Below are 24486 nucleotides of genomic sequence, written 5' to 3'. Positions count from 1 at the left end.
CAGTGCAGCGTTCCTCTGTAGGGAAGGGAAACATGGTGAATGTGGATGGCAGGTGGTTCTTCACCTGGGGCTCTAAATCCAAAACTGAATGAAAACTTTGGTGTTTTGGATAGTGTTAAGACTATGGAGTGTTTTGTCATCAGTCTCTCAAAGGACTCTGTGACCTTTCCTTCTCTACCTCCTTTCACTCCCCCACCCTGCATACATAAACACAGCAAAGAACCATGTCCTGGAGCAGCCTATGTGAGCATCACCTGGCCTCTGGAAAGCAACTGTAGGGACTCCACATTGCAAAGCAGCCTCTCCTGGGTGGAATCAGAATTGCTCTCGCCATCTTGTAAAAACTGTACAACCCACAGCTGGGCTGGATGGGCAGCTGTGGCCGACTGTATTGCTTACCCAGTATTCCATGTGTTCCCCTACATTTCCCAGTTTACCTTGTGGTTACATTAGCACAAGTGACTAATTCTGGCCAAAGGGCTGTGATGGGAAGTGATGTGTGTCACTTACAGTGGGAAGCAGTAAAGAGTTGATATGAGTTTGTTGTGCTAAGGTGACTGTGGAAAACAAAAGTTCCAATGATGTCCCTACAAGTTGAAGGGCTGCCTTGAACTTTATGTGAGCAAAAAATAAATCTTAGGTTAGGCCACTCCTTTCAGGATTTATTCCTGTAGTGTAGCTTAATGTGTCAGTCTGGATAGTGCTGAACAGAATATTTATGTACACATTTAGAGTTCTGAGGGTCAAGATACAGGCGCTATGTGGTCTAGTGCAAGACATTTAGTATCCTGAGATTTTTTTTCCCTCATCTGTAAATTGAAGGACTTAAATTAGATGATCTTTAAGGGCCTTTTCAGTACTCACATTCCCAGATTTGGGATAGCAGCATTTAAATCCAGATTTCTAATTGAAGTATGAAGAGGAAACTAAGTCTGCATTAAAGGTATCTCTGGAAAACTTATTATTTTTTAAATTAATTATTTTATTTATTTATTTATTTTTGGCTGCGTTGGGTCTGCACTGCTGCGCACGGGCTTTCTCTAGTTGCGGCGAGTGGGGACTACTCTTCGTTGCTATGAGCAGGCTTCTCCTTGCGGTGGCTTCTCTTGTTGTGGAGCATGGGCTCCAGGCGCACGGGCTTCAGTAGTTGTGGCACGTGGATTCAGTAGTTGTGGCTCATGGGCTCTAGAGTGCAGGCTCAGTAGTTGTGGCACACGGACTTAGTTGCTCCACGGCATGTGGGATCTTCTACACCAGAGCTCAAACCCGTGTCCCCTGCATTGGCAGGCGGATTCTTAACCACTGCACCACCAGGGAAGTCCCGAAAACTTATTTTTTATTATGTACCTTTTGCTATTAAATGAGAAGTTACATAAGGAAAATGGCAATGAAGTTACATAGGGAAAATAACAGCTTTATTGAGATGTAATTCACATACCATATGTGTTTTAGTATATTTAGAGTTGTGCAACAGTCACCATTATCTAACTTCAGAACCTTGTCATTGCCGCAAAAAGAAACCCTGTACCCATTAGCAGTGATTCTCCATTCCACAAATCTACCTTCTGTTTCTGTGGATCTGCCTATTCTGGGTATTACATATCAGTGGGAGCATATAATATGTGGCTTCTTGTGTCTGGCTTCTTTCACACTTAGCACAATGTTTTCAAAGTTCATCCATGTTTTAGCATGTATCAGTACTTCATTCCTTTATATGTACATAATATATATATTTAATGTTCCATTGTATAGCTGTACCACATTTTGTTTATTCATTCGTCAGTTGAGAGACATTTGGGTTGTTTCTATTTTTTGACTATTTTGAGTAATGCTGCTGTGAATGTTGATGTATAGATTTTTGTGTGGATTTATATTTTTCATTTCTCTTGAATATATTCATTAGAGTGGAATTGCTGGGTCATGTGCTAACACTATACTTATTTTAAGGAGCTGCCAAACTGTTTTCCAAAGTGCTGTACTATTTTAACATCCTACTAGCAATGTATGAGGGTTCCAATTTTTCCACATTCTCACCAATACTTGTTATTGTTTGTCTTTTCGATTGAAGTAATCATCTTTGATGAAGCAGCTATATGCAAGCTAGTCAGTGAAGAGATATTAATATATATTTTACCTTGTTAAGTTTTTCTTTAAGCATTTGTAATATCCATTGGCATTTTTATAAAAAATTTCACCATGAGCTTAGCACTAAAATAAAAAGTTTAATGAATAATAATATAACTCCTCAACTTGTTTAGCTTTTACAAATGTTATTTTTTATTTTTAAAATAATGCATTCTAGAAGGGGAAAAAAAGGAGTGAATGTGATTCACCAAATGTAATTGTTCTCTTAAAGCATAAATTTGTCTTTATAAATTATATACTTCTAAATTGGCAGATAGATTGTACCTTAAATATATAGGCTTGAGCCTTTAAAAATCACAGTGAAATCCTGAAAGGTTGTACATAATAGAATTGCTGAATTGTTACATTAAATATACCATGGGTTCAGTACTTAAAAGAAACCTCTGTATCTTGTAAGATGGTCAGTAACCCTCTGGTTATTTGTTTCATAGATTGATGTTTTTGTATATTATATTTTTAAAAAGAGGAGTACCCCATTATGTTGGGAGCACAAGTGTTTCAAGTAGTGTTATATATAGTTGATCCTCACGATTCTCAGATCCTGTATTTGCAGATAAGCTTACTGGCTAAAATTTATTTGCAACACAGAATCAATACTTGTAGAACTCTTGTGGTCAGTTGTAGACATGTGCAGAGTGGCAAAAAATTTGAATTGCACAACGGATGAACAGGGTGACGCTCTGCCTTCTCATTTCAGCTCTCAGACTATAAACAAGTATTCTTTTCATAGTCTGTTTAGTGCCACATTTTTTGCATTTTTATACTTTTTGTTGGCAGTTTCACTGTTTAAAATGGCCCCTAAGTGTATTACTGAAGTGCTGTTCAGTGTTCATAAGCCCAAGAAGGCTGTGATGTACCTAACAGAGAAAAGACCTGTTAGATGAGTGTCATTCAGGCATGAGTTATAGTGCCATTACCTGTGAGTTCAGTGTTAATGAATCAACAGTGAATATTAACTAAGGTGTCTTTAAACAGAAACACACGTAAAACAAGGTTATATATTGATTGGTTGGTGAAAATGTTTTGACTAGAGGCTCACAGGATCTAGGAGTACTGGTTCAGTATTTGCTAATTCAGTGTACATGGCAACTTTTTATAACTGCCTGTAAATAATGAGAATCAACTATACGTGATGAATTGCTTTTCTCTTGTTGCTTTCAAGATTCTTGCTTTGGCTTTAGGCAATTTGATTATAATATGCCTAGGTTGATTTTTTTGAGTTTATCCTACTTGGAGTTTATTGAGCTTCATAGATGTGTAGATTCATGTGCTTTTTATCAAATTTGAGAAATTTGGGGCCTTTATTTCTTCAAATATTTTTTTTCTGTGCCTTTCTCCGTCTCCTCTTCTGAGAATCCTATTATATGATGCTGGTATGCTTGATGGTGTCCCACAGGTCTCTGAGACTCTTTTCTTTTTTCTTCCTGTTCCCCAGACTGGATAATCTCAGTTGGTTAATCTTCAGTTTCACTGATTCCTGTTCAAATCTGCTGTTGAGCCTTTAGTTAATTTTTTTATGTTAGTTGTATTTTTCAACTCCAGAATTTCTATTTGGTTCTGTTTTAAAAATATTTCTCTCTTTTAGTAGTATTCTGGATTTGCTGAGACATCATTCTCATATGTTCCTTTAGTTCTTTTTTTTTTCTTTTTAATGATTTTACTTAAAAAAAAATAGAAGTATAGTTGACTTCCTTTAGTTCTTTAGATATGGTTTCCTTTAGTTCTTTGAACATATTGAAAATAGCCGATTTTAGTCTCTGTCTAGTAAGTCCAACATCTGGGCTTCTTCATCAGTTGTTTCTCTTGTTTGTTTATTTGTTTGCTTTCCTGTATAAGGGCCATACTTTCTTGTTTCTTTGCATGTCTTGTTAAGTTTTAATTGAAAACTGAACATTTTTTATGATATAATGTGGCAACTGGAAATCAGATTCTCTTCCCTCTCCAAGTGAGTTCCAAGTCAGATCAAATAGAGATCCTTGCAAGTGGGATCTTCCAGGGAACCTGCAGATAAGTCAGATAATGATAATTTTCTAGGAATGAAACTCTGAAGGAGCTCTAGCCTAGTTCTGCTCCCTCCAGTTCTGCTGCCTGCCTTCTGGTTTTCACTGCAAATGCAGCTGTTATTTTTCAAGGTTACCATAGAGTTCGAGAGCAGGGAATGGAACTAGATCAAGTTAAAATGCTACAAAGCTGACTATAGTAGTCCCCCCCCCCTTATCCACAGTTTCACTTTCAGCCATTTCAGTTACCTGCAGTTAAGTGCAGCCTGAAAACATTAAGTGGAAAATTCCAGAAATAAGTTTTAAATTGCACGCCATTCCGAGTTGCATGATAAAATATCATGCTGTCCCGTTCCATCCCGCCTGGAACATGTATCATCTCTTTGTCCAGTGTATTCATGCTGTATATGCTGCCTGAGGTTTCAGGCATCCACTGGGGGTCTTGGAACATATCCCCCCATGGATGGGGGTACTACTGTATTCTTACTGAGATTCAGCCATTTTTCTTGAATAAATGCTCCCCAGTTTGCTTCAATCCTGTTAATTTCTAGTCTTTAAAAAGTTGACTCTGAGTCATGTACCATGATGTTCATTGCAGCACTATTTACAATAGCCATGACATGGAAGCAACCTAAGTGTCCATCAACAGATGAATGGATAAAGAAGATATGGCACATATATACAACGGAATATTACTCAGCCATAAAAAGAAACGAAATTGAGTTGTTTGTAGTGAGGTGGGTGGTCCTAGAGTCTGTCATACAGAGTGAAGTAAGTCAGAAAGAGAAAAACAAATACCGTATGCTAACACATATATATGGAATCTAAAAAAAAAGGTCATGAAGAATCTAGGGGCAGGATGGGAATAAAGATGCAGACCTACTAGAGAATGGACTTGACACGGGGAGGGGGAAGGGTAAGCTGGGACAAAGTGAGAGTGGCATAGACATATATACACTACCAAATGTAAAATAGACAGCTAGTGGGAAGCAGCCGCATAGCACAGGGAGATCAGCTCGCTGCTTTGTGACCACCTAGAAGGGTGGGATAGGGAGGGTGGGAGGGAGGGAGACGCAAGAGGGAAGAGATATGGGGATATATGTATATGTATAGCTGATTCACTTTGTTATAAAGCAGAAACTAACACACCGTTGTAAAGCAATTATACTCCAATAAAGATGTTTTTTAAAAAAGTTGATTCTGACCAATTAGGCCAGTTTTATCACTGTTTTTATGGAGGAGAGAATTTTTGGAGGTTCTTACTCTGCCATTTTTTATGACATTACTTCCCTCCCCTTTTTTTTAGGTTTTTATTTTCATGAACCTGCTGCTTTCTTCTTAGTACTGAAATTATAGTTTGGATTAGATCTGAATCTTAAAGTTTGCCAAGGCTTTTCATCTAGAACTTTTTATTATACCCCAGTTAGTCATGTAAGCATGTACATTTCAGAGTAGTGCGGTGCACATATTCTTGGCCTCGCTGGCTTATTGTAAAGGAGGAAGGAGATTTGATTGAAACCAGCCATTTGGTAGTCTCTGCGGTACTGCCTTCTGGGTTTCCCCTCCCTCATGCTGTTCCACTTGGAATGAAACTTTCCTTACCGAAGCTTCCCTCCTTTTTGTTCTAGTTAATCCTTTGTTTCTTCCTTAAACTTTCACTGAAGAATAACACATAGGAAAGTACAGAAATTATAGTAACTATGCTTGATTTTATTATCTCCGAGTAAATACCTAGATAATCACCACCCTGGTTAGTGGGTAGCCACCCACAAAGCTGACCATCTACCCAGTAAATCATTTTTCAGATGTAGCAGATGCTCATCTATTCTAAATAGACATTTCTGGAGGCCAGTAGTATATATTTTTCCCTATTTCTCTCCTTTTTAATTGATATATAATTCTCATACCATAAAATTCACCATTTTAAAGTGTGAAATTCAGTGAGTCTTAGTACATTAACAAAATTGTGCAACCATCATCACCATCTAACTGTAGAATGGCTTCATCACCTCAGAAAGAAACTCTGTATTAATTGATAGTCACTCCCTATTCCCTTCCTCTCCTCAACTCCTGGCAACCACTGATCTACTTTTATCTGTCTCTACGGATTTGCTTTATCTGGATGTTTCATATCAATGGAATCTCACAGTATATGACCTTCTGTTTCTGGCTTCTTTCTCTTACCATAATGTCTTCAAGGTTCAGCCACACTGTAGCATTTATCAATACTTCATTCTTTTTTTCTTTTTTTTTTTAAAATAAATTTATTTATTTTTGGCTGCGTTGGGTATTTGTCACTGCGCTCGGGCTTTCTCTAGTTGTGGCGAGCAGGGGCCACTCTTTGTTGCAGTGCATGGGCCTCTCATTGCAGTGGCCTCTCCCATTGCAGAGCGCAGGCTCTAGGTGCGCGGGCTTCAGTAGTTGTGGCACGCCGGCTTAGTTGCTCTGCGGCATGTGGGATCCTCCTGAACTAGGGCTCGAACCCGTGTCCCCTGCATTGGCAGGTGGATTCTTAACCACTGTGCCACCAGGGAAGTCCCACTTCATTCTTTTTGATGGCTGAATAATATGCCATTGTATGGCTATACCACATTTTGTTTATTCATTCAGCAGTTGATAGACTTGGGTTGTTCCACTTTGGGGCTATTATGAATAATGATGCTGTGGACATTCATGTGCAAGTTTTTATATAAATACATGTTTTCAGTTTTCTTGGGTATATGCTTAAGAGTGGAATTGCTTGGTCTTAATGGCGACTCTGTTTAACATTTTTCGGAACTGCCAAACTGCTTTTCACAGTAGCAGCATCATTTCACGTTCTCACCAGCAATTTATGAGAGTTCCAGTTTCTCCACATTCTCACCCACACTTATTTTCTGTTTTGTTTTTTGTTTGTTTTTACTGTAGCTATACCAGCATGTATGAAGTAGTATCTTACTGTGGTTTATTTGTGTTTCCCTAGTGACTATCCATGTTGAGCATCCTTTCATTTGCTTATTAACCAGTTGTATATCTTTCAAGAAATGTCTTTTAGTATCATTTGCCCACCTTTTAATAGATTATTTGTCATTTTATTGTTGAATTCTAAGAGTTCTTTTTGTATTCTGGATACTAGACTTTTAACAAGATACATGATTTTCCAGCATTTTTGCCCATACTGTGGGTTTTCTTTTCACCTTTATAGTGACCTTTGATGCACCAACGTTTTTAGCTTTGATGAAGTCCAGTTTATCTATTTTTTCTTTTGTTGTTTGTGCTTTAAGATGTCATATCCGGCTCCCCTCCCCCTCCCTCCTCCCTCCTCCCTCCTCCCTCCTCCTCTAGCACAGGGCCCGGGCGGGCGGGGCATTCTGCAGCCAGCAAGCCGGGCACGCAGCTGCCCACTTGCGCTGTGCCTGCTGCAGCCAAACCCGGCCCAACGGGAGCCGAGCAGAGAGTGGGGATCACGAGCCCTGGCCAGAGCGAGTGCGTTCAGCCACCACCGAGTTGGCACCTGGAGGACGTGGAGGAAAGGCCGGCAGAGACCAATGCCAGTGTGGACGACTCGGCGGCCCCCTCGGTGGCCCAGCTGGCAGCCGCTGCAAAGGAGACACCAGCCAGTAAACCAACAAGAAGGAAACTGCCCTGCTCCCTCTCTCTATTCCTCCCCAGGGTAGAACTGGGCCAGAATGGTGAAGAGAAGTCACCGCCCAATGCAAACCACCCTCCTAAAGTCAAGGTGAAGAGCTCGCCTCTGATCAAGAAGCTCCAGGCCAGTTTAGCCTTTGATCCAGCGACCCTGCTGCCTGGGGCCTCACCCAAGAGTCCCCAACTCAAGGCCATGGTATCACCGTTTCACAGCCAGCTTTCTACCCCCAGCAGCCCTGGCGTGTGGTCTCGGGCCAGCAAGCCAGAGGAGGTGCCCATCAGCTTTGACCAGCCTCCTGAAGGCAGTCATCTGCCCTCTTACAGTAAGGTGCAGACGAGGGCCTCCATAAAAAGGTGCCCTCCCTCCAGGCTATTCAGAAGGTCCCAATCGGATTGTGAGGACCTGGGGAAGCTCAGGGCCATGGAGTCCTCCCAGGAGAATGGCGCCAAGGAAGAGAATGGCAACAAGGTGTTCCCAGCCAAGAGCAAGACTCCAGGATCCCCTCCTCTGAGGAGGACACCCAGCAGGACAGAGAAGCAGGAGGAGAAGGGAAGGGCCTCGGGGGTAGCCCAGCAGCACGAAACGGCCATGGGGAACACCGAGGAGGGGGCCAGCCAGCGTCCAGCCCGAGCCTCCAGCCCAGAGGCAGAGGACGGGTGTGGGAGCCCCATGGAGGAGAAACCGGCTGAAGAGTAGATGGAAGAGCCTACAGAGGTGAAGGAGAGGGTGGCCAGTGAAGAAGAGGAGCCCAGACAGAGGAGCCAAGACACAGAGGGGCTAAAGGAGGGAGCTGTCGGGGAGGAGACCCCCCAAAGCCCATCCTGGAGGAGGGGAGGGCGACCACAGTCCTGAGCAGGGGACTGGCAAGGAAAAGCAAGATGGAGGGGGCCGTCCTCGAGCCAGGCTGTGACCCTGGCACTGGCCATGCCCAGCCGGACACTAGCAGTGAGGTCCCCAAGACAGAGGATAACACCCCTGTCCAGGACACTAAAAGGTGAAGAAGATCTCATTGTGCCTAGTGATGAAGCTGCTGGAGCTGTGTCCTTGAAGTAGCAGCAATGATCGTAGTGGCAGCAAAGGAAGCCATCTCAGGAGCAGGATGGCGTGAGGGTCTGGAGTCAGCCTGAGGACACAGGGTGCAATTCCCCGATGTCTGCACCATCGGAGACAGAGATTGGATCTGAGGGCCAAGACTTCTATCAACTTGAGTTTGTGTCACCTGATGGACTTGGTTTAAAACAAAAAAAAAGAAACTCATTTAAAACAATTTACTATGGTGACAACTCCCTAGGGATACTGGTCAAACTGTGGGGCCCAGATACTGTCCACACCCACCTAACCCTATAGCTGACCTCAGAACTGGACTGGGATTTACCTAATCAGATTGTGTTTGTGTAAGGTGACAGCCTTTTTATTGTTCTTAAGTTTTCATGGTTCTCAAATGTAAGTAAAGACTCATTTCAGGTAGCTAGAAACAAAGTAGTATCACTGGAAATATAAATCCTGTAAGTTACAGAAGACCTTAAATTGTATAGAGACCCTGAGACAACCTTTCAGCTTCGTCAAAATTTGACTGGCCAACCAATTTTGAAAACACTAGGCGAGAAGAGATAATTATTGAAACATTAAAAAATATGTGTCTGTTCCAACAAAAACAAAAAAAAAAGATATGTCCAAGAAACCATTGCCTAATCTAAGATCACAAAGATTTACACCTATATTTTCTTTCTTTTTTTAAAAAGTTTATTTTATTTATTTATTTTTGGCTGTGTTGGGTCTTTGTTGCTGTGCGCTGGGTTTCTCTAGTTGCAGCGAGCGGGGGCTGCTCTTCGTTGCCGTGCGCGTGCTTCTCATTGCAGTGGCTTCTCTTGTTGTGGAGCACAGGCTCTAGTTGCACGGGCTTCAGTACTTGTGGCACAAGGTCTCAGTAGTTGTGGCTCACGAGTCTAGAACGCAGGCTCAGTAGTTGTGGCACATGGGCTTAGTTGCTCCATGGCATGTGCGATCTTCCTGGACCAGGGCTCGAACCTGTGTCCCCTGCACTGGCAGGCGGATTCTTAACTACTGCGCCACCAGGGAAGTCCCTGTATTTTCTTATAAAAGCTTTATAGTTTTAGCTCTTATTGAGGTCTTTGATCCATTTTGAGTTAATTTTTGTTTATGATATAAGATAGGGGTTCATATTCTTTTTTTTTTTTTGCATGTAGGTATCTAGTTGTCCCATCACCATTTATTGAAAAGACTATTCTTTCCCAACTGAATGGTTTTGGCACCCTTGTCTAAAATCAGTTGACCATAGAGGTATGGGTTTATTCTAAACTCTCACCTGCATTCCACTGATACATATATGTCATTTCTTGTGCCAGTGCTCTGCTGTCTTTATTACTATAGCTTTACAGTACGTTTTCAAGTTAGGAAGTGTGAGTCCTCCATATTTTTTTCAATATTCATTTGGTCGTCTTGGGTCCCTTGCATTTCCATATGCATTTTAGGATCAGCTTGCCTATTTCTGTAAAAAAGGTAGTTCAAGTTTTGCTAGAGATTGCATTAAATTTGTAGATGAATTTGGTGAAGTAGTATATTTTTAAGTATTACAAGTTTCATTTACATAAACTTTGGAAGCATGTAAAGCAGAAAAAAGTTTAATGTTTATGGTGACTTTTAAAAAATTAGTGAGTAGGGGGCTTCCCTGGTGGCGCAGTGGCTGAGAGTCCGCCTGCTGTTGCAGGGGACACGGGTTCGTGCCCTGGTCCGGGAAGATCGCACATGCCGCGGAGCGGCTGGGCCCGTGAGCCATGGCCACTGAGCCTGTGCGTCCGGAGCCTATGCTCCACAACGGGAGAGGCCACAACAGTGAGAGGCCCGCGTACCGCAAAAAAAAAAAAAAAAAATTAGTAAGTATATGGGTCTTACTTGACCTTCTAGGATCATCTGGCAGAGGAATGAGGGTGAACTCTCAGAGCCAGGGGCACCAGTGTACAACACAGAACAAAGAAAGGTTCTCCTCAGGGTTGCTCAAGACACTCACTGTGGCCAATTCAAGGTGATGGTTTTCCTTCACAGACCACACAGTTTCTGTGTGAGCAGCCTTCCATCCTTCAGCACTCCTGCTGAGTGCTTCTTTTGTACATCGGAATTTGTACAGCCACATTGATAACAATGGAGCACTTGGCTAGGAATAGATATGATTGCCTTATTGTAATGAATCTGAAAAATGAACATTTGGGAACAGATTTCTTACATATAGCTGTTTGATATCTTGTTTCTTGAAAAGGTTATGAGAGTTTTTAGAGAGTCAAGATTCTCTTGAACACAGAGCTACAAATGGTGGCTGGTTTAGTTGGATTTATATGCTAGCTGGGTTAGGATTGCTATATACTTTTAGAGTATGTGTTTGTATCCATAGCACTTTCCTCATCTCTTGCTCTTATAACCTGCCTGCCTTCCTGTGTTCCTAATGCAGTTGTAGAACTGTAAAGGAGGCATGGTATTTGGCCATGATGAGTGATAAGGTATGATTTATATTTATTTTTATCTATCAAAAAAGGAAAATGGAGGGCTTCCCTGGTGGTGCAGTGGTTGAGAGTCCGCCTGCTGATACAGGGGACACGGGTTCGTGCCCCGGTCCGGGAAGATCCCACATGCCGCGGAGCATCTGGGCCCATGAGCCATGGCCGCTGAGCCTGCGCGTCCGGAGCCTGTGCTCCGCAACGGGAGAGGCCACAACAGTGAGAGGCCCGCGTACCGCAAAAAAAAAAAAAAAAAAGGAAAATGGAAAGAAAGCCTAGTTATCAATAAGTAGACCAAACTATATACAGACATCATATACATTGAAGTTTAGTATAGACTACATGTATCATTCAGTAAAACATATTTGAACTGTTGTTATGTTTGGAAGAATAGATAGTTTCAGGCAAGTGTAAACCTAGTTGTAGCTGTGTAGGAAGAATCACATTACTATTGTAGCGTAGTTCAGAAACTGCAACCAGAGGTGTTCAGACCTTGCTCTTTGCACCTATCCAGAGCCAGGGGTTCTATAGAAGCTTCCCCAGGGTGTAAGAACCTGCACACCCTCCGAGGCTTCCTTTCGAACATCTGGAGGGGAAATTGGTACCTGGGTGAGGATGAGTAGCATCCTGTCTACAAACCTGCCAGCCACTTACCTCTCCAGGCTCTGTCTTTCTGTATGCTGCACTTCAGCCCAGCTGGGTATCCTGAACAGACTTTAAGCCATCCTGCTTCAGGGCCTTTGCTGTGGTGGTCCTTTCATCTGGTGAGCCCCAGCCATCCCTTTTGTGCTTATCAAAACCTATCCTACAATCAAGGCCTACCTCCGAGTAACATTTTCTTCATAACAGCCTTCCTGATTTCTCTCAGTCTTTGCTCATCACTCCATTTCCAAATCCCCCTTAAGGTTTTGTGAGTGCTCTACTTGTCAACAGCCCTCACCTAATCTGTGTACTCTTCTAATCCTCTTATGGATTTGTGAGCTCTTTGAGGAGGAAACACAAACATGAGTCCAGGCTCTGCTTTATGTGTCAGTTGTCAGCCTGAGTTTTGGAGTGGTTAGTGGGGAATCAAACTTTTTGTTACATTATTTTTGTACTACAACTTGAGGAATTTTCTAACAGTCATCATCTCTTGTTGCACTCTCACTGTTGTACCTGCTTTTATAAGGTTTTTATATAGTTTCTTAATCATTTGGAGCCCACCTTTGTGGATAATAGCATTTCAGGAGTTAATGTTCCAGAATTACTCACTGTCTTGTAACTTTCCTAACTCTATCTTATTTTTCCCCCTTACAGGAAATGACTTAGAAGCCTTACAAATACATCTGTGCATTCTTGCTTCAGACTTTACAATTGAGGGCCAACCCAGTCTGGAAGCACCTCTTATTAATGTTATACGGAAACTGCTACCTCAGCAAACAAAAGAAAAGAAGGAGAGGACTTATAATAAATGCCATTTTTTAAAAAAAAAAAAACTTGCTTTCAGAAAATATTAAAGGAAATTTTCCGCGTTGAGAAGACCTTTTACAGGTAGATCGCTTTGGCAGGCAGGCTCTGTCAAGATTCTGCAGAGGTCTGATCTTCCTTACTGAGGACTTAGTGTGAAGTAATTCTGTACTGCTTTTTAAATTGCTGTTGATCAGCTTGTGGGTTTTTGGGTTCTAACTTCTCTGGTATATTGAAGATACATTATATTACATTATATTACATTTTTTTAAGTTAAGTTATTTTTCTGCCATTGTAAATACAAGTATCAAAATATTCTTGCAAAGCAATTCTAGGTAAACATTTTTCTCAGCAAGCATATCTTTTTATTAAGAGAGTAGAATGCTAACATTTCTTATATAGCATTTTGGGCACACTTTTATTTTTTGTCAGAGGTCCTGCCTGCACTGAAAATATTAATTATATAAACCTGTTGTCCTTTTCACAACTACATTGGACCACATGGTCACCTGCCTCATGGAAATGCCTTTTTTAAAACTTAGATTTGCAGAACTCCACTATTTTTATACCTAGCTACAGTTTTAGGGGGGAGAAAAAGGAATCAGGACCCTGACCCTCTCACGATCACTGGGACAGTTCCCCTTTCCGCATGTATTGCTGCAGTGCCCAGGACAGTAAAATGGACTACAAGCGGCGCTTCCTGCTTGGCGGGTCCAAGCAGAAGGTGCAGCAGCACCAGCAGTACCCAATGCCTGAGCTCGGCCGAGCACTGAGTGCTCCCCTGGCATCTACGGCCACCACCGCCCCCCTGGGCAGTCTGACTGCCGCAGGCAGCTGCCACCATGCCATGCCCCACTCCACTCCCATTGCTGACATCCAGCAGGGCATCTCCAAATACCTGGACGCCCTCAACGTCTTCTGCCGTGCCAGTACTTTCCTCACAGATCTCTTCAGCACTGTGTTCAGGAACTCTCACTATTCCAAGGCAGCCATGCAACTCAAAGATGTGCAGGAGCACGTCATGGAAGCAGCCAGTCGGCTGACTTCAGCCATAAAGCCTGAGATCGCCAAGATGCTGATGGAACTTAGTGCCGGGGCTGCAAACTTTACAGATCAGAAGGAATTCAGTCTCCAGGACATTGAGGTAGAGTATCTTCTGTGTCATACTTGGGTAGGAAAATGTATTCCAGAGGTAAGTGAGAATGTTTGTCTTAGTTTTTTCTTAAATCACTGAAATGATGGTCTTCGTCCTCTTTCCATTGATACCCTGTCCTTGTAAAAAATTTTTGCATGCCAGGTTCTGAATTGCTTTCATTTCAAATTAAGTAGGATAGAAGATTATTAAACAAATCAGCCTATGTTTTATGTTCTTTAAATTTTCAAGTTGGAACTTAATTTCCAAATAACATACTGTTAAAGTACATAGTAGGGACTGAGAATTCTAAATATGATTATGAAGATTTCTTTGTGAATTGTCATTATATAGAACCATTGGTTTAATGTAGAAAGTTCTACACATGTTTACAGGATAAGTTATTTTTTCAGTTCTAAATTTACATCTATTTACATTTGGATGCATTTGATTCTTATTCAGTACGTTTCTTAGGGTCTTTGGTAGTCAAAATGAAATATCTCCCTTTTTCGGGCTCTACAGTAGAGTGTAAGATTGGAATACAAATTTCATTCAGAATAAACATGACGTTTTTCCTTCCTTCGTTTAGGAAATAATTTATTAAACTGTCATCTGTTAAATTAGCTTCACTGCTAGATGTTTAAAATTATTTTTACCTGCTCAGAGAGTTCTTCTGAGTTTGATTTTTCCATGTGTCCTTGTACGTTTTAGCAGCACATTAGAGGTTAGGTTTCTGGATGCTAGGAGGGAGAATGTTCCTTTCCCCATCCTGGGGTTGTGTTTGATTTTAGGAAATCACTAGTCTTCTGAACTAAATCTGGTGATTGTGGTAGCTGAATAAGCTAACTTATACTGTTGTGGGTTTAGGGGAAAAAAAAGTTAGGCTATTAAGTATTATGACTCATTTTTTATTGTGTTTAAAAGGCATATCGTGATTTTGAAGGCATTTCCAAGAGGAATTTAAAACTATGTTTGTTTTTATTTATTTATTTTTGGCTGCATTGGGTCTTCGTTGCTGCGCGCGGGCTTTCTCTGGTTGCGGTGAGCGGGAGCTACTCTTCGTTGCCGTGCTCAGGCTTCTCGTTGTGGTGGCTTCTCTTGTTGTGGAGCACGGGCTCTAGGCGCGCGGGCTCAGTAGTTGTGGCTCGCAGGCTCTAGAGTGCAGGCTCGGTAGTTGTGGCACATGGGCTTAGTTGCTCCGCGGCATGGGGGATCTTCCTCGACCAGTGCTCGAACCCGTGTCGCCTGAATTGGCAGGCGGATTCTTAACCACTGTGCCACCAGGGAAGCCCAGAAACTATTTTTGAAAAGACACAATAGTCTTGATGTAAATCAGGCATTAGGCATCATCAGACTTTTTCTGTAGAGGGCAAATAGTAAGTAAATTTTAAGCTTCGTGGACCACATGCGTCTCTTTCACATTCTTCTTTGTTTTTTTTTAAATAACCCTTTAAGAATGCGAAAACCAGTTTTACCTTGTAGACCTGTCTGTTGGACTGGATTTGACCCATGAGTTATAGTTTGCTGAATCTGCTGGTATAAATGTATAATTTCCTTCTTGGCTCATTCTGTTTTGAACCTATCCAAGTTTATTTTTATTTTCTGATTTTTTTCTGTGATCACATCATATATTCAGAGAAATTATGATTTTGAAGTATTTTTAAAATGGCTTGTCATAGTTTAGTTTTTAAATTACACATGTAAATCATATATAAAGCGTATTTTTAAGAAACGTACTTCTCAAAAGAAATTCAAGCAGTGAAACTTAAAACTACTACTCTACTCTCCCATCCTATTCCTTTTCCCAGAGGAGACCACTGTTAACTGGTTGGTTTGTGCCATTCCAGATTACTATGTGTATAGGCACAGATGTACAGCTTTGACTTCTCTTTGTTTTATGTGAAGAACCATGTTTAGCCCTCAGGATGCCTGGTCACTGCTGTGCAGAGATGTGGCAGGAGAGCAGTTAGGGCCTCTGCCCTCTCAGAATGTGCTGAACAGTATTAGACCCAGACTGTTTCAGTTCCCATCCTGCAATGACACAAGCACCTTTAGCTTTATTTAGAATTTCAGGCAAGAATGGTTTGAAAATGAGGCCAAAGCGTATTATTTTAACCTGAACATTATTGGGCTCTTCTTCAGTCCATGCCTCCAGGTGCTGGAGGAGACAGAGCTAGGCCTCCAGGGCTGTTTGCCCTCCAACCCTGTGGGGCAAGTGCCCTTGTTCCCCAGGTCAGGACAGCTAGAGAAGGATGAACCAACCCTGAGGAGTTGGGTTTAGTAAAGCCACTGGGTGCAATAGCACCTACCTTGTCCCTTCTGCTTTCCTGGGACCAGCATGGACCATTTGAGCTGAGAAGGGGAAATATTTCTTATTGCTGTGTTTTGGAATTTTGGCTTGACTTCCCCCATTGAAATGCGATTAGGATAGCTGGAATACTACCATGTTTTTGTATATAATGGGCTAAACAGGCTCTCAGAGGCTAAACTGGAAACTAAGTGCTGTTGATGTGTTTTAGAATATATGCGTGTATTCTAGGTTTCAAACTGCTGACTTATAATTAAATCCTAAAATGTGATTGTGAAATGTAGGCCTGCAAACTTAACATTTTGCTCTTTCCACAGAATAGTATTTGTTGTTTCTGGAATTTATGTACTGACGTGGTCTCTCTCTCAGGATATTCACCAACTCAGATGACATAGCTGGACATTTGGTTTTTTTTTTTTTTCCTGTTGGTTTTTTAAAGATTTTATCAGCAAGGGCCAGAGAAGCTCTTTAGCATTCATCCTTAGGGAAAGAAGTCTGTGGCCTAACATTGATGAACTTGACTGGCTAGACAAGGACCTTTGCTCAAGAGCTTAGCCCAGGACTGCGGTTGAGAAAAGCCCTGAATTCAGTATTCAAACACTTGACCATTTGAAACCTAAGACAAAGTACCAGTTCCACTGTCCCACCCCTGAAGGTAGCCAAAACATGCTTCTAATGCTCCCTTACTTGCAGCCAGGTTTCGGATATGCTCGTTGATTGACAGATCCTGGTGCCTGTGTCTAGGAACTGCAGTTGCCAACTGTGTGCTCTGGGGCAGGCAGGGTGTACATGAGTCCTGTCCTGTCTGTACTCATCAGTGACTTTGCCCCTTACCCCAGGTGATTCAACCTCATAATCTCTCTGTTAGAGAAATAAGTTTTGAGTAGAAAGTGACTCTGCTTTTTATTTTATAAAGGTGTTGTATTTATTTTTTAATTATCTATATTTTTTAATATTTATTTTATTTATTTATTTTGGCTGCGACGGGTCTTAGCTGCAGCATGCGGGATCTTTCTTTGCGGCGTGTGGGTTTCTCTCTAGTTGTGGCGTGCAGGTTTTCTCTTTCTAGTTGTGGCGTGTGGGCTCCAGGGCACGTGGGCTCTAGTTTGCAGCATGTGGGCTCTCTTGTTGAGGCGCGTGAGCTCAGTAGTTGTGACACACAGGCTTAGTTGCCCCGCAGCATGTGGGATCTTAGTTCCCCAAGCAGGGATCGAACCCGTGTCCCCTGCATTGGAAGGCAGATTCTTTACCACTGGACCACCAGCAAAGCCCCAACTCTGCTTCTTATTGTCTGTATGGCCTTGAGCAAATCTTCTAACATCTCTAAGCCTCAGTCTGTCCATCTATAAAATGGAATTGCCACCCACCTTCCAGAGCTCTTGTGACGATCAGAAGTGATTAGCGTGTGTGAAACACTGTACCCAGCTAGTTGTCATCATCATCACTTATTATTGCTTCCAACATGGCTTGAAAAGTGTTATTAGTCCTTCTCTGCAGTACAGAACACAATTATGTACAGAGCCAACAAAAGAGAGAAATATACAGCAGATAAGTCTCACTGGAACCCTTTTAGGTGGAAAAAGTTGCCACTCCTAGAACATTTGCTCTACTCATTTCTTTCCTGGTTCTTGAGGTGAGCACCTCCCTTTCTCTTCTGTGTTACTTTCTCTTTTGGTGTTGTAAGGTGGCAGCAGTATTACCTTGCCTGATGTAGAAACTGCCAGAACGTTTCCAGCATAAAAGCCCTAGGGGACCTCTTCTAATAGTCACTGCTCTATTTCCCTTGCACCTAGAATGGAGGTACATAGGGAAGGAAGTGGAGTGGGGGATGTCTTGGAGTCCACTTGCTGTAGCTAGGTATCTTTGAGCAAGCCAATTGATAGTTTAGGTAGGATTTTCCCCGCTTTGGATTTATAGAAAATGTATAGTTTACATTGTATATATGAACTGGGATGTTGTCTAAAATGAGAAATATGATCTTAATCAGGTGCTTCATGGGGGATTCCTTTATGTAAGTCTTGAACTGCCGGTCCAGCCAAAATGTGAACTCAGGAAAAATATGGTTTCCCATATTGAATTTGTTCATTATACAAAGCTTTGACACCCCACAACATTTTTTAGAGGTAGACCATATGGAACCTGCTGTTTCTATCTTTTCTTTTCAAGTCTAGGGGCATCTCCGCTGGTGTGTTACTTCTAATGTTCCTGTAAAATGCCGGGCTACGTGAATTGAGTGGTTATGAGTTCTCTTTGATTTTATCTACTTCAATTTTATTTGTCCTAGAAATCTGGTATCCTAACTAAGAATCATTTGCAAGTAAAACATGTAGTTCATATTAAAGAAGTATAGACAACCCCATAATTAGGTTTTCTATTTATTAGAAAGTCAAAGATGTCAACTTCTTTTTATAAACATCTATCACGTGTCTTAAATAAAATTACTTTTCAGTGCAAATGTAAATAAAAGAATCAAATTGACTTGTGGTTCGTGCGTTTATTCCACAGATATTTATTGCACACTTTGTGCCAGGGACTGTTCCAGGCACAGAGGATACAGTGGTGAGCAAGACAGAAATTCCTCCCTTCACGTAGATAGATGAGGGCTGTGATCTTAGATAAGATAGTTAGAAAAGGCATCACTGAGAACATGATATGTGAGTAAAGAACTGAAGGAGATGAAGGAGTAGGCCCCAATAATAACCAGGAAAAGAGGATTCCAGGCAGAGGGGACAGCTAGTGCAAAGTTCCTGAGGCAGGAGCAAACTTGAGTGTTTGAAGAGCAGTGAGGGCCTATTGTGGCTGAAACAGCAAAACAAAGACACTAGGGGTGAGGTCAGACAGGTAAAGAGGTCATCCTCTGACGGGAAGGTAAAGGGAGGGCAACAAGATGAAGTGATGACACTTCTCCCCTTGCTTTCTTCACCCCGTGGCAGCTCTGGGGCTCCAGTTTCACCTCGAGCCCTCAGTGTTGGTACAGGGTTCCCAAGAGTTGTATAGCTGATTCACTTTGCTGTGTAGTAGAAACTAACATAACATTGTAAAGCAACTATACTCCAATAAAAATTAATTTAAAAAATGATAAATTGGGAACTTTGAACATGTACTGGGTCCTGGTCGATTGGAATTTGCTTCAGAACATTCCAGCAGAAAAAGGTGGAGTAGGGGAAAAGGATGAAAAAACATGGCAAAATGTTGATAGTTACTGAAGTTTTTTGATGGGTTCACAGGGGATTGTTATATTCTGTTTTTGTGTATATTTGGACATTTTCCAAGTTTAAAAAAAGGGAGAGAGAAACTTTCGACCACATGATAGAAGTAATGTATCAGGAACACACAATAAATGATTCCATTTCATAAGTGTTTTGTGCATGTGAAGTGGTCTTCTAACAGAAAGGGAAGTATTTAGGAAAACTCCTCTGTTTTCTGTCTACTCACAAAATACTGCATCTCTGGCGCTGTGGTCATAAGTTTGTTGGTGGGGGTTTTTCCCATACCAAGCAATTCTGCATCAGTTCTGACATTTTTTACCTGGAGTTAGCATCGGATTACACAGTTAAGGGCTCAGTCCCACTAGACTGCCCCCCAACCCTGCCCCCTTAGACAGCAGTTACAAGTCCAGGGTGTTACCTATGTTTCTTACCAACTGGCTACAAATCAGAGGTCCCCATGACCACCCCACAGGTTTGATTACTTTATTAGAGCAGCTCACAGAACTCAGAAAAACGTTCTACTTACTAGATTATAAAAGGATGTAACTCAGCAACAGCCAGATGAAAGATATACATAAAGCAAGGTATGTGGGAAGTGGTGTGGGCTTCCATGCCCTCTCCAGGCGTGCCACCCTCCCAGCACCTCCACCTGTTCTTTAACCCAGAAGCTCTCTGAACCCCGTCCTTTGGGTTTTTTCCGAGCCTTCATTAAACAGGTGTGGTTGATTAAATCTTTGGCCATTGGTGGTAGATTCTGTCTCCAGCCTCTTCCCCTCTCCAGAGGGGTTGATCTGAAAGTTTCAAACTTGGTTCCCCTGGCAACCAGCCCGCATCCTTAGGGGCTTTCCAAAAGTCACCTCGTTGACATAAACTCAGGTATGGTTGAAAGAGGCTTGTCATGAATAAAAGATACTTTCTCTCTCTTATCACTTAGAAAATTCCAAGGGTTTTTAGGAGCTGTGTGCCAGGAACCTTGGAAGAAGACCAAAATATATATTTGTTATAAATCACAATATCACAGAGAGTGTCATTGAGTAAGGTATAGTGATGAGAAGAAAGGCAGGTGCTTTTCAGCAAAATGAAAATAAAAGTGAATCAAGGAAGAAAATGAGAATAGAGAAAAGAAACCTCTGAAGGCAGGACTCCAGCAGCAGGTAGGAGTCAGGGAAAGAATGCTGTGCTTGTAATTTTGGTGACTGAAAGGGCAATGTTGCTTTCTTTTAGGAGAATGTGATTTAACATTTCATAGTTACTAAAAAGTCTTGAGTGAATGTAAGGAAAAATGAGGTTTGATGGGCAAATTAGAATGAAACAGAAATAAAACAGTTCATGGAATGTAATTTAACATAGGACTACCCTTCCTGAACTACTTCCTATTCTAAATTTTTATGGTTACTAGTCAGCTTCTGAGATTTCACAGAATTGGATAATAGCCTGTTTTGGCAGCCTCCTCATCTTTACAGATCAGGAATCTGAGTGTCTGTAAAGATGACATTTGCCTGAGATCTTTCTGGGCCCAACATATACAGGGGTTGTGTCCTTTACCTCTCCACTGTTCCAGGCCAGTGCAGTCTTTGTGCCAAGGGATTTGTTTGCAGTGTCCATCCCTCCAAGAGACTTGCCTTTCTGACCTAGCTAATGCCGAGGTGTCCAGACATGGGAAAGTAAAGGAACCGCTGTGAGTCCTTGCTCACTCCCAATCCCTTCTGAGGCCCCACTAGCTCCTGGAGGAGGCCCCAGTCACCTGGCCTGCTTTCTTCTTCACCTAGCTGCTACCACCCACCCTCCAAGGTAAAATACAGATGAGCTGGCTGCAAGCTGGCAAAGATGAGTGAGGACCATCGAAAGCATTTGCAGAGACGTGGATGACCTAGAGCCTGTCATACAGAGTAAAGTAAGTCAGAAAGAGAAAAACAAATATCGTATATTAACGCATGTATGTGGAACCTAGAAAAATGGTACAGATGAACCGGTTTGCAAGGCAGAAATAGAGACAGATGTAGAAAACAAACATGGACACCAGAGGGGGAAAGCAGGGGGTGGGGGTGGGGGGATGGTGGGGGGATGAACTGGGAGATTGGGATTGACATATATACACTAATATGTACAAAATAGATAATAAGAACCTGCTGTATAAAAAATAATTAGCAAGAAAAAGAGGGCTTCCCTGGTGGCACAGTGGTTAAGAATCCACCTGCCAATGCAGGGGACACAGGTTCGAGTCCTGGTCTGGGAAGATCCCACATGCCGCAGAGCAGCTAAGCCCGTGCGCCCCAACTACTGAGCCTGTGCTCTAGAGCCCATGAGCCACGACTACTGAGCCCACATGCCACAACTACTGAAGCCCGCGTGCCTAGAGCCCGTGCTCTGCAACAAGAGAAGCCACTGCAATGAGAAGCCTGCGGACCACAACAAAGAGTAGCACCCGCTCGCTGCAACTAGAGAAAGCCCGTGCGCAGCAACAAAGACCCAACACAGCCAAAAATAATAAAACAAATGAAAAAAAAAAAAGAACCTTCTATATAGTTCGGGGAACTCTATCTACTCAGTACTCTGTAATGACCTATATGGGAATAGAATCTAAAAAAGAGCGGATATGTGTATATGTATAACTGATTCACTTTGCTGTACAGCAGAAACTAACACAACATTGTAAATCAACTATACTCCAATAAAAATTAATTTAAAAAAAAAGAAAAAGTGCTCTAGGCCTGGTGGGCAAGACTGATAAGTAGATTGTGACCATAGGTGTGAGCAGTGCTGTGACGCAGGTGGAAAATAGCCTAAAGCCTTGCCTGTGGGCTCAGTGTCCCCCCCACCCAGCTCACTGTGAGGGGACCTAGCCCCCACACCAGAACCACCTGCCTAACCTGTGAGAGAACCTGGTAGGCCCTGGTAAGAGTTTAAATTTTATACGGAGTGAGATAGGATTTTTTTCGGGGGGATCTTTTTTAAATTTATTTTTGTCTGCATTGAGTCTTTGTTGCTGCACGTGGGCTTCCTCTACTTACGGCGAGTGGGGGCTACTCTTGGTTGTGGTGCGCGGGCTTGTCATTGCAGTGGCTTCTGTTGTTGTGGAGCACGGGCTCTAGATGCGCGGGCTTCAGTAGTTGCGGTGTGTGGGCTCAGTAGTTGTGGCACGCAGGCTCTAGAGCGCAGGCTTCGTAGTTGTGGCAGATAGGCTTAGTTGCTTCACAGCGTGTGGGGTATTCCCAGACCATGGCTCGAACCCGTGTCCCCTGCATTGGCAGGCGGATTCTTAACCACTGCGCTACCAGGGAAGTCCTAAAGGGGGATTTTGACTGATATGATTTGTTATGTTTTTTTAAAAAAAATACAATGGCTACAAGTGACAGAAACCAAACTCAAAACAGCTTAGACAACAATAAAAGCAAAAAGAAGCTGGTAGTTACATAGTACTTATGCTATGCGCTCTTCTGAGAGTGTACACATTAACTCACTGAATTCTGTTAATAACCTTGTAAGTTAGGTACTATTCATATTCCCATTTTATTGACAAAGAAACAGGTGTGGAGAGGTTAAACAGCTTATCAGAAGCCTCATGGCAGATCCAGACTTTAGACCGAGGCAGTCTGACTCTATAATGGAGTACCAGTTCTTGGCTGTACTGCCTCTCAACAAAACAATGTATTGACTCCATGAAACCGAAGAAAGTTAGCTCTTTGGGCATGGCTGGATCCAGGGGCTCACACAGTGCTGAACAGACTCAGACTGTGTCCATGCCAGAGTTGCCAACAACTCAGCAGAAAGAGCACCTCTGCTTTCCCCCAGGTTCTGACAAAAGTTCTAGAACTGAGTCTGGTTGGCTTGGCTTGGGTCACTTGCCTGTCCTTGGATCTTGTGGCCAGAAAGGTTAAACTAACGCACCGACTGGTCAGGCCTGACTTGCGTGTCCACTCCTGGGGCTGGGGTACCACCAGACTGAGAGTGCAGGGGGAGTGGTGCCCTGAGGGCTGCTTCCAAAGCCACGGGACTAGATGTTGGGGAGGCCACACTGCAGATGCCAGCTGGTGCGTGTCAAAGGATATGATGGGGAACATATTTATGATCCTGGATACACCTGCTAAATTGTTTTTAGGATCTTAGCAGTTTATTATGTCTTCTATGAGGCCTTTTGTTATGTCTCTTAGTAAAGTTGCATAATTTCCTTTCTAGTGGCTATGTATATTCTTACCATTCTTACGTAATCTTTATTTTAGTTGCTATCATGAATGAAATTATATTTAAAAGTTTTTTCTATAACATAGACGCACCACTGATTTTTATATTTTTGTCTTGTCTCCTGCTATGCGACTGGATTCAATAATTCTAATGTTTCAGTGGTTTATTTTTGTATATGTGGTCATGTCATCTACATGTATCTCCTCCCTTCCAGTAGTTATATATCTTATTGTGTTGACCATAGGTTTTATTTTTAATTTTAATTTTTAAAAAAATTTTTGGCTGCACCTTGCAGGACCTTCCCCAACCAGGGATTGAACCTGGGCCATGGCAGTGAAAGTCCAGAATCCTAACCACTAGGCCACCAGGGAACTCCCTGATCATAGATTTTAATGTATAAAACAATCAGTGTTAAGAATGAGCATCTTGGGCTTCCCTGGTGGCGCAGTGGTTGGGAGTCCGCCTGCCGATTCAGGGGACACAGGTTCGTGCCCCAGTCCGGGAAGATCCCACATGCCGCGGGGCGGCTGGGCCCGTGAGCCATGGCTGCTGAGCCTGCGCGTCCGGAGCCTGTGCTCCGCAACGGGAGAGGCCACAACAGTAAGAGGCCCACGTACCGCAAAAAAAAAAAGAATGAGCATCTTTGTTTTGGTCCTCATTTTAATGGGAACACTTTGGATGTATTACTATTGATTATTAATTTTAACAAATTAGTTTTTCTTATGTATGATGAATGCTTAGGTAAAAAATTCAAACACTTCTGAATGGCATAAGTCCCTTCTCCAAAGGTAATGCTTCTCTCTTCCAACTCCATCCCAGTTCCAGACAGAACCACTATTAATTGTTTTATGTATCTGTGCAGATAGCAGCAGACATGCATATGCAAACATATCCAGAAAATACATCTTTTTACTCCATTATATATAC

At 42.3% G+C, this 24486-nt stretch overlaps 1 protein-coding gene and 1 pseudogene across 7 annotated transcripts in view; both read left to right on the top strand.

Annotated features, from left to right (window-relative positions):
• Positions 1 to 24486, top strand: part of KIAA0355 (KIAA0355 ortholog) — an 81054-nt gene that overhangs the window by 19962 nt on the left and 36606 nt on the right. For 5 of the 7 annotated variants that reach the window (XR_004346856.1, XR_004346855.1, XM_032612488.1 and 2 more), the window contains one exon: positions 12579 to 13872. The exons of 1 other annotated variant lie outside the window; for it this stretch is intronic. Coding sequence is in view for 3 of the 6 variants with exons in the window: in XM_032612488.1 (XP_032468379.1) it covers positions 13378 to 13872 (495 nt within the window). In the remaining 3 variants the exon portion in view is untranslated. Of the gene's footprint in view, positions 1 to 12578; positions 13873 to 24486 lie in introns of those variants that run through there. One more of the 7 variants, XM_032612491.1, reaches the window with a different exon arrangement.
• LOC116744725 lies at positions 3043 to 9314 on the top strand (annotated as a pseudogene).

This window comes from Phocoena sinus, chromosome 19, assembly GCF_008692025.1.
Source record: "Phocoena sinus isolate mPhoSin1 chromosome 19, mPhoSin1.pri, whole genome shotgun sequence".
Taxonomy (NCBI): domain Eukaryota; kingdom Metazoa; phylum Chordata; class Mammalia; order Artiodactyla; family Phocoenidae; genus Phocoena; species Phocoena sinus.
Note: the sequence above shows the minus strand (reverse complement) of the source record. Positions and strands in the feature narration are given on the sequence as shown.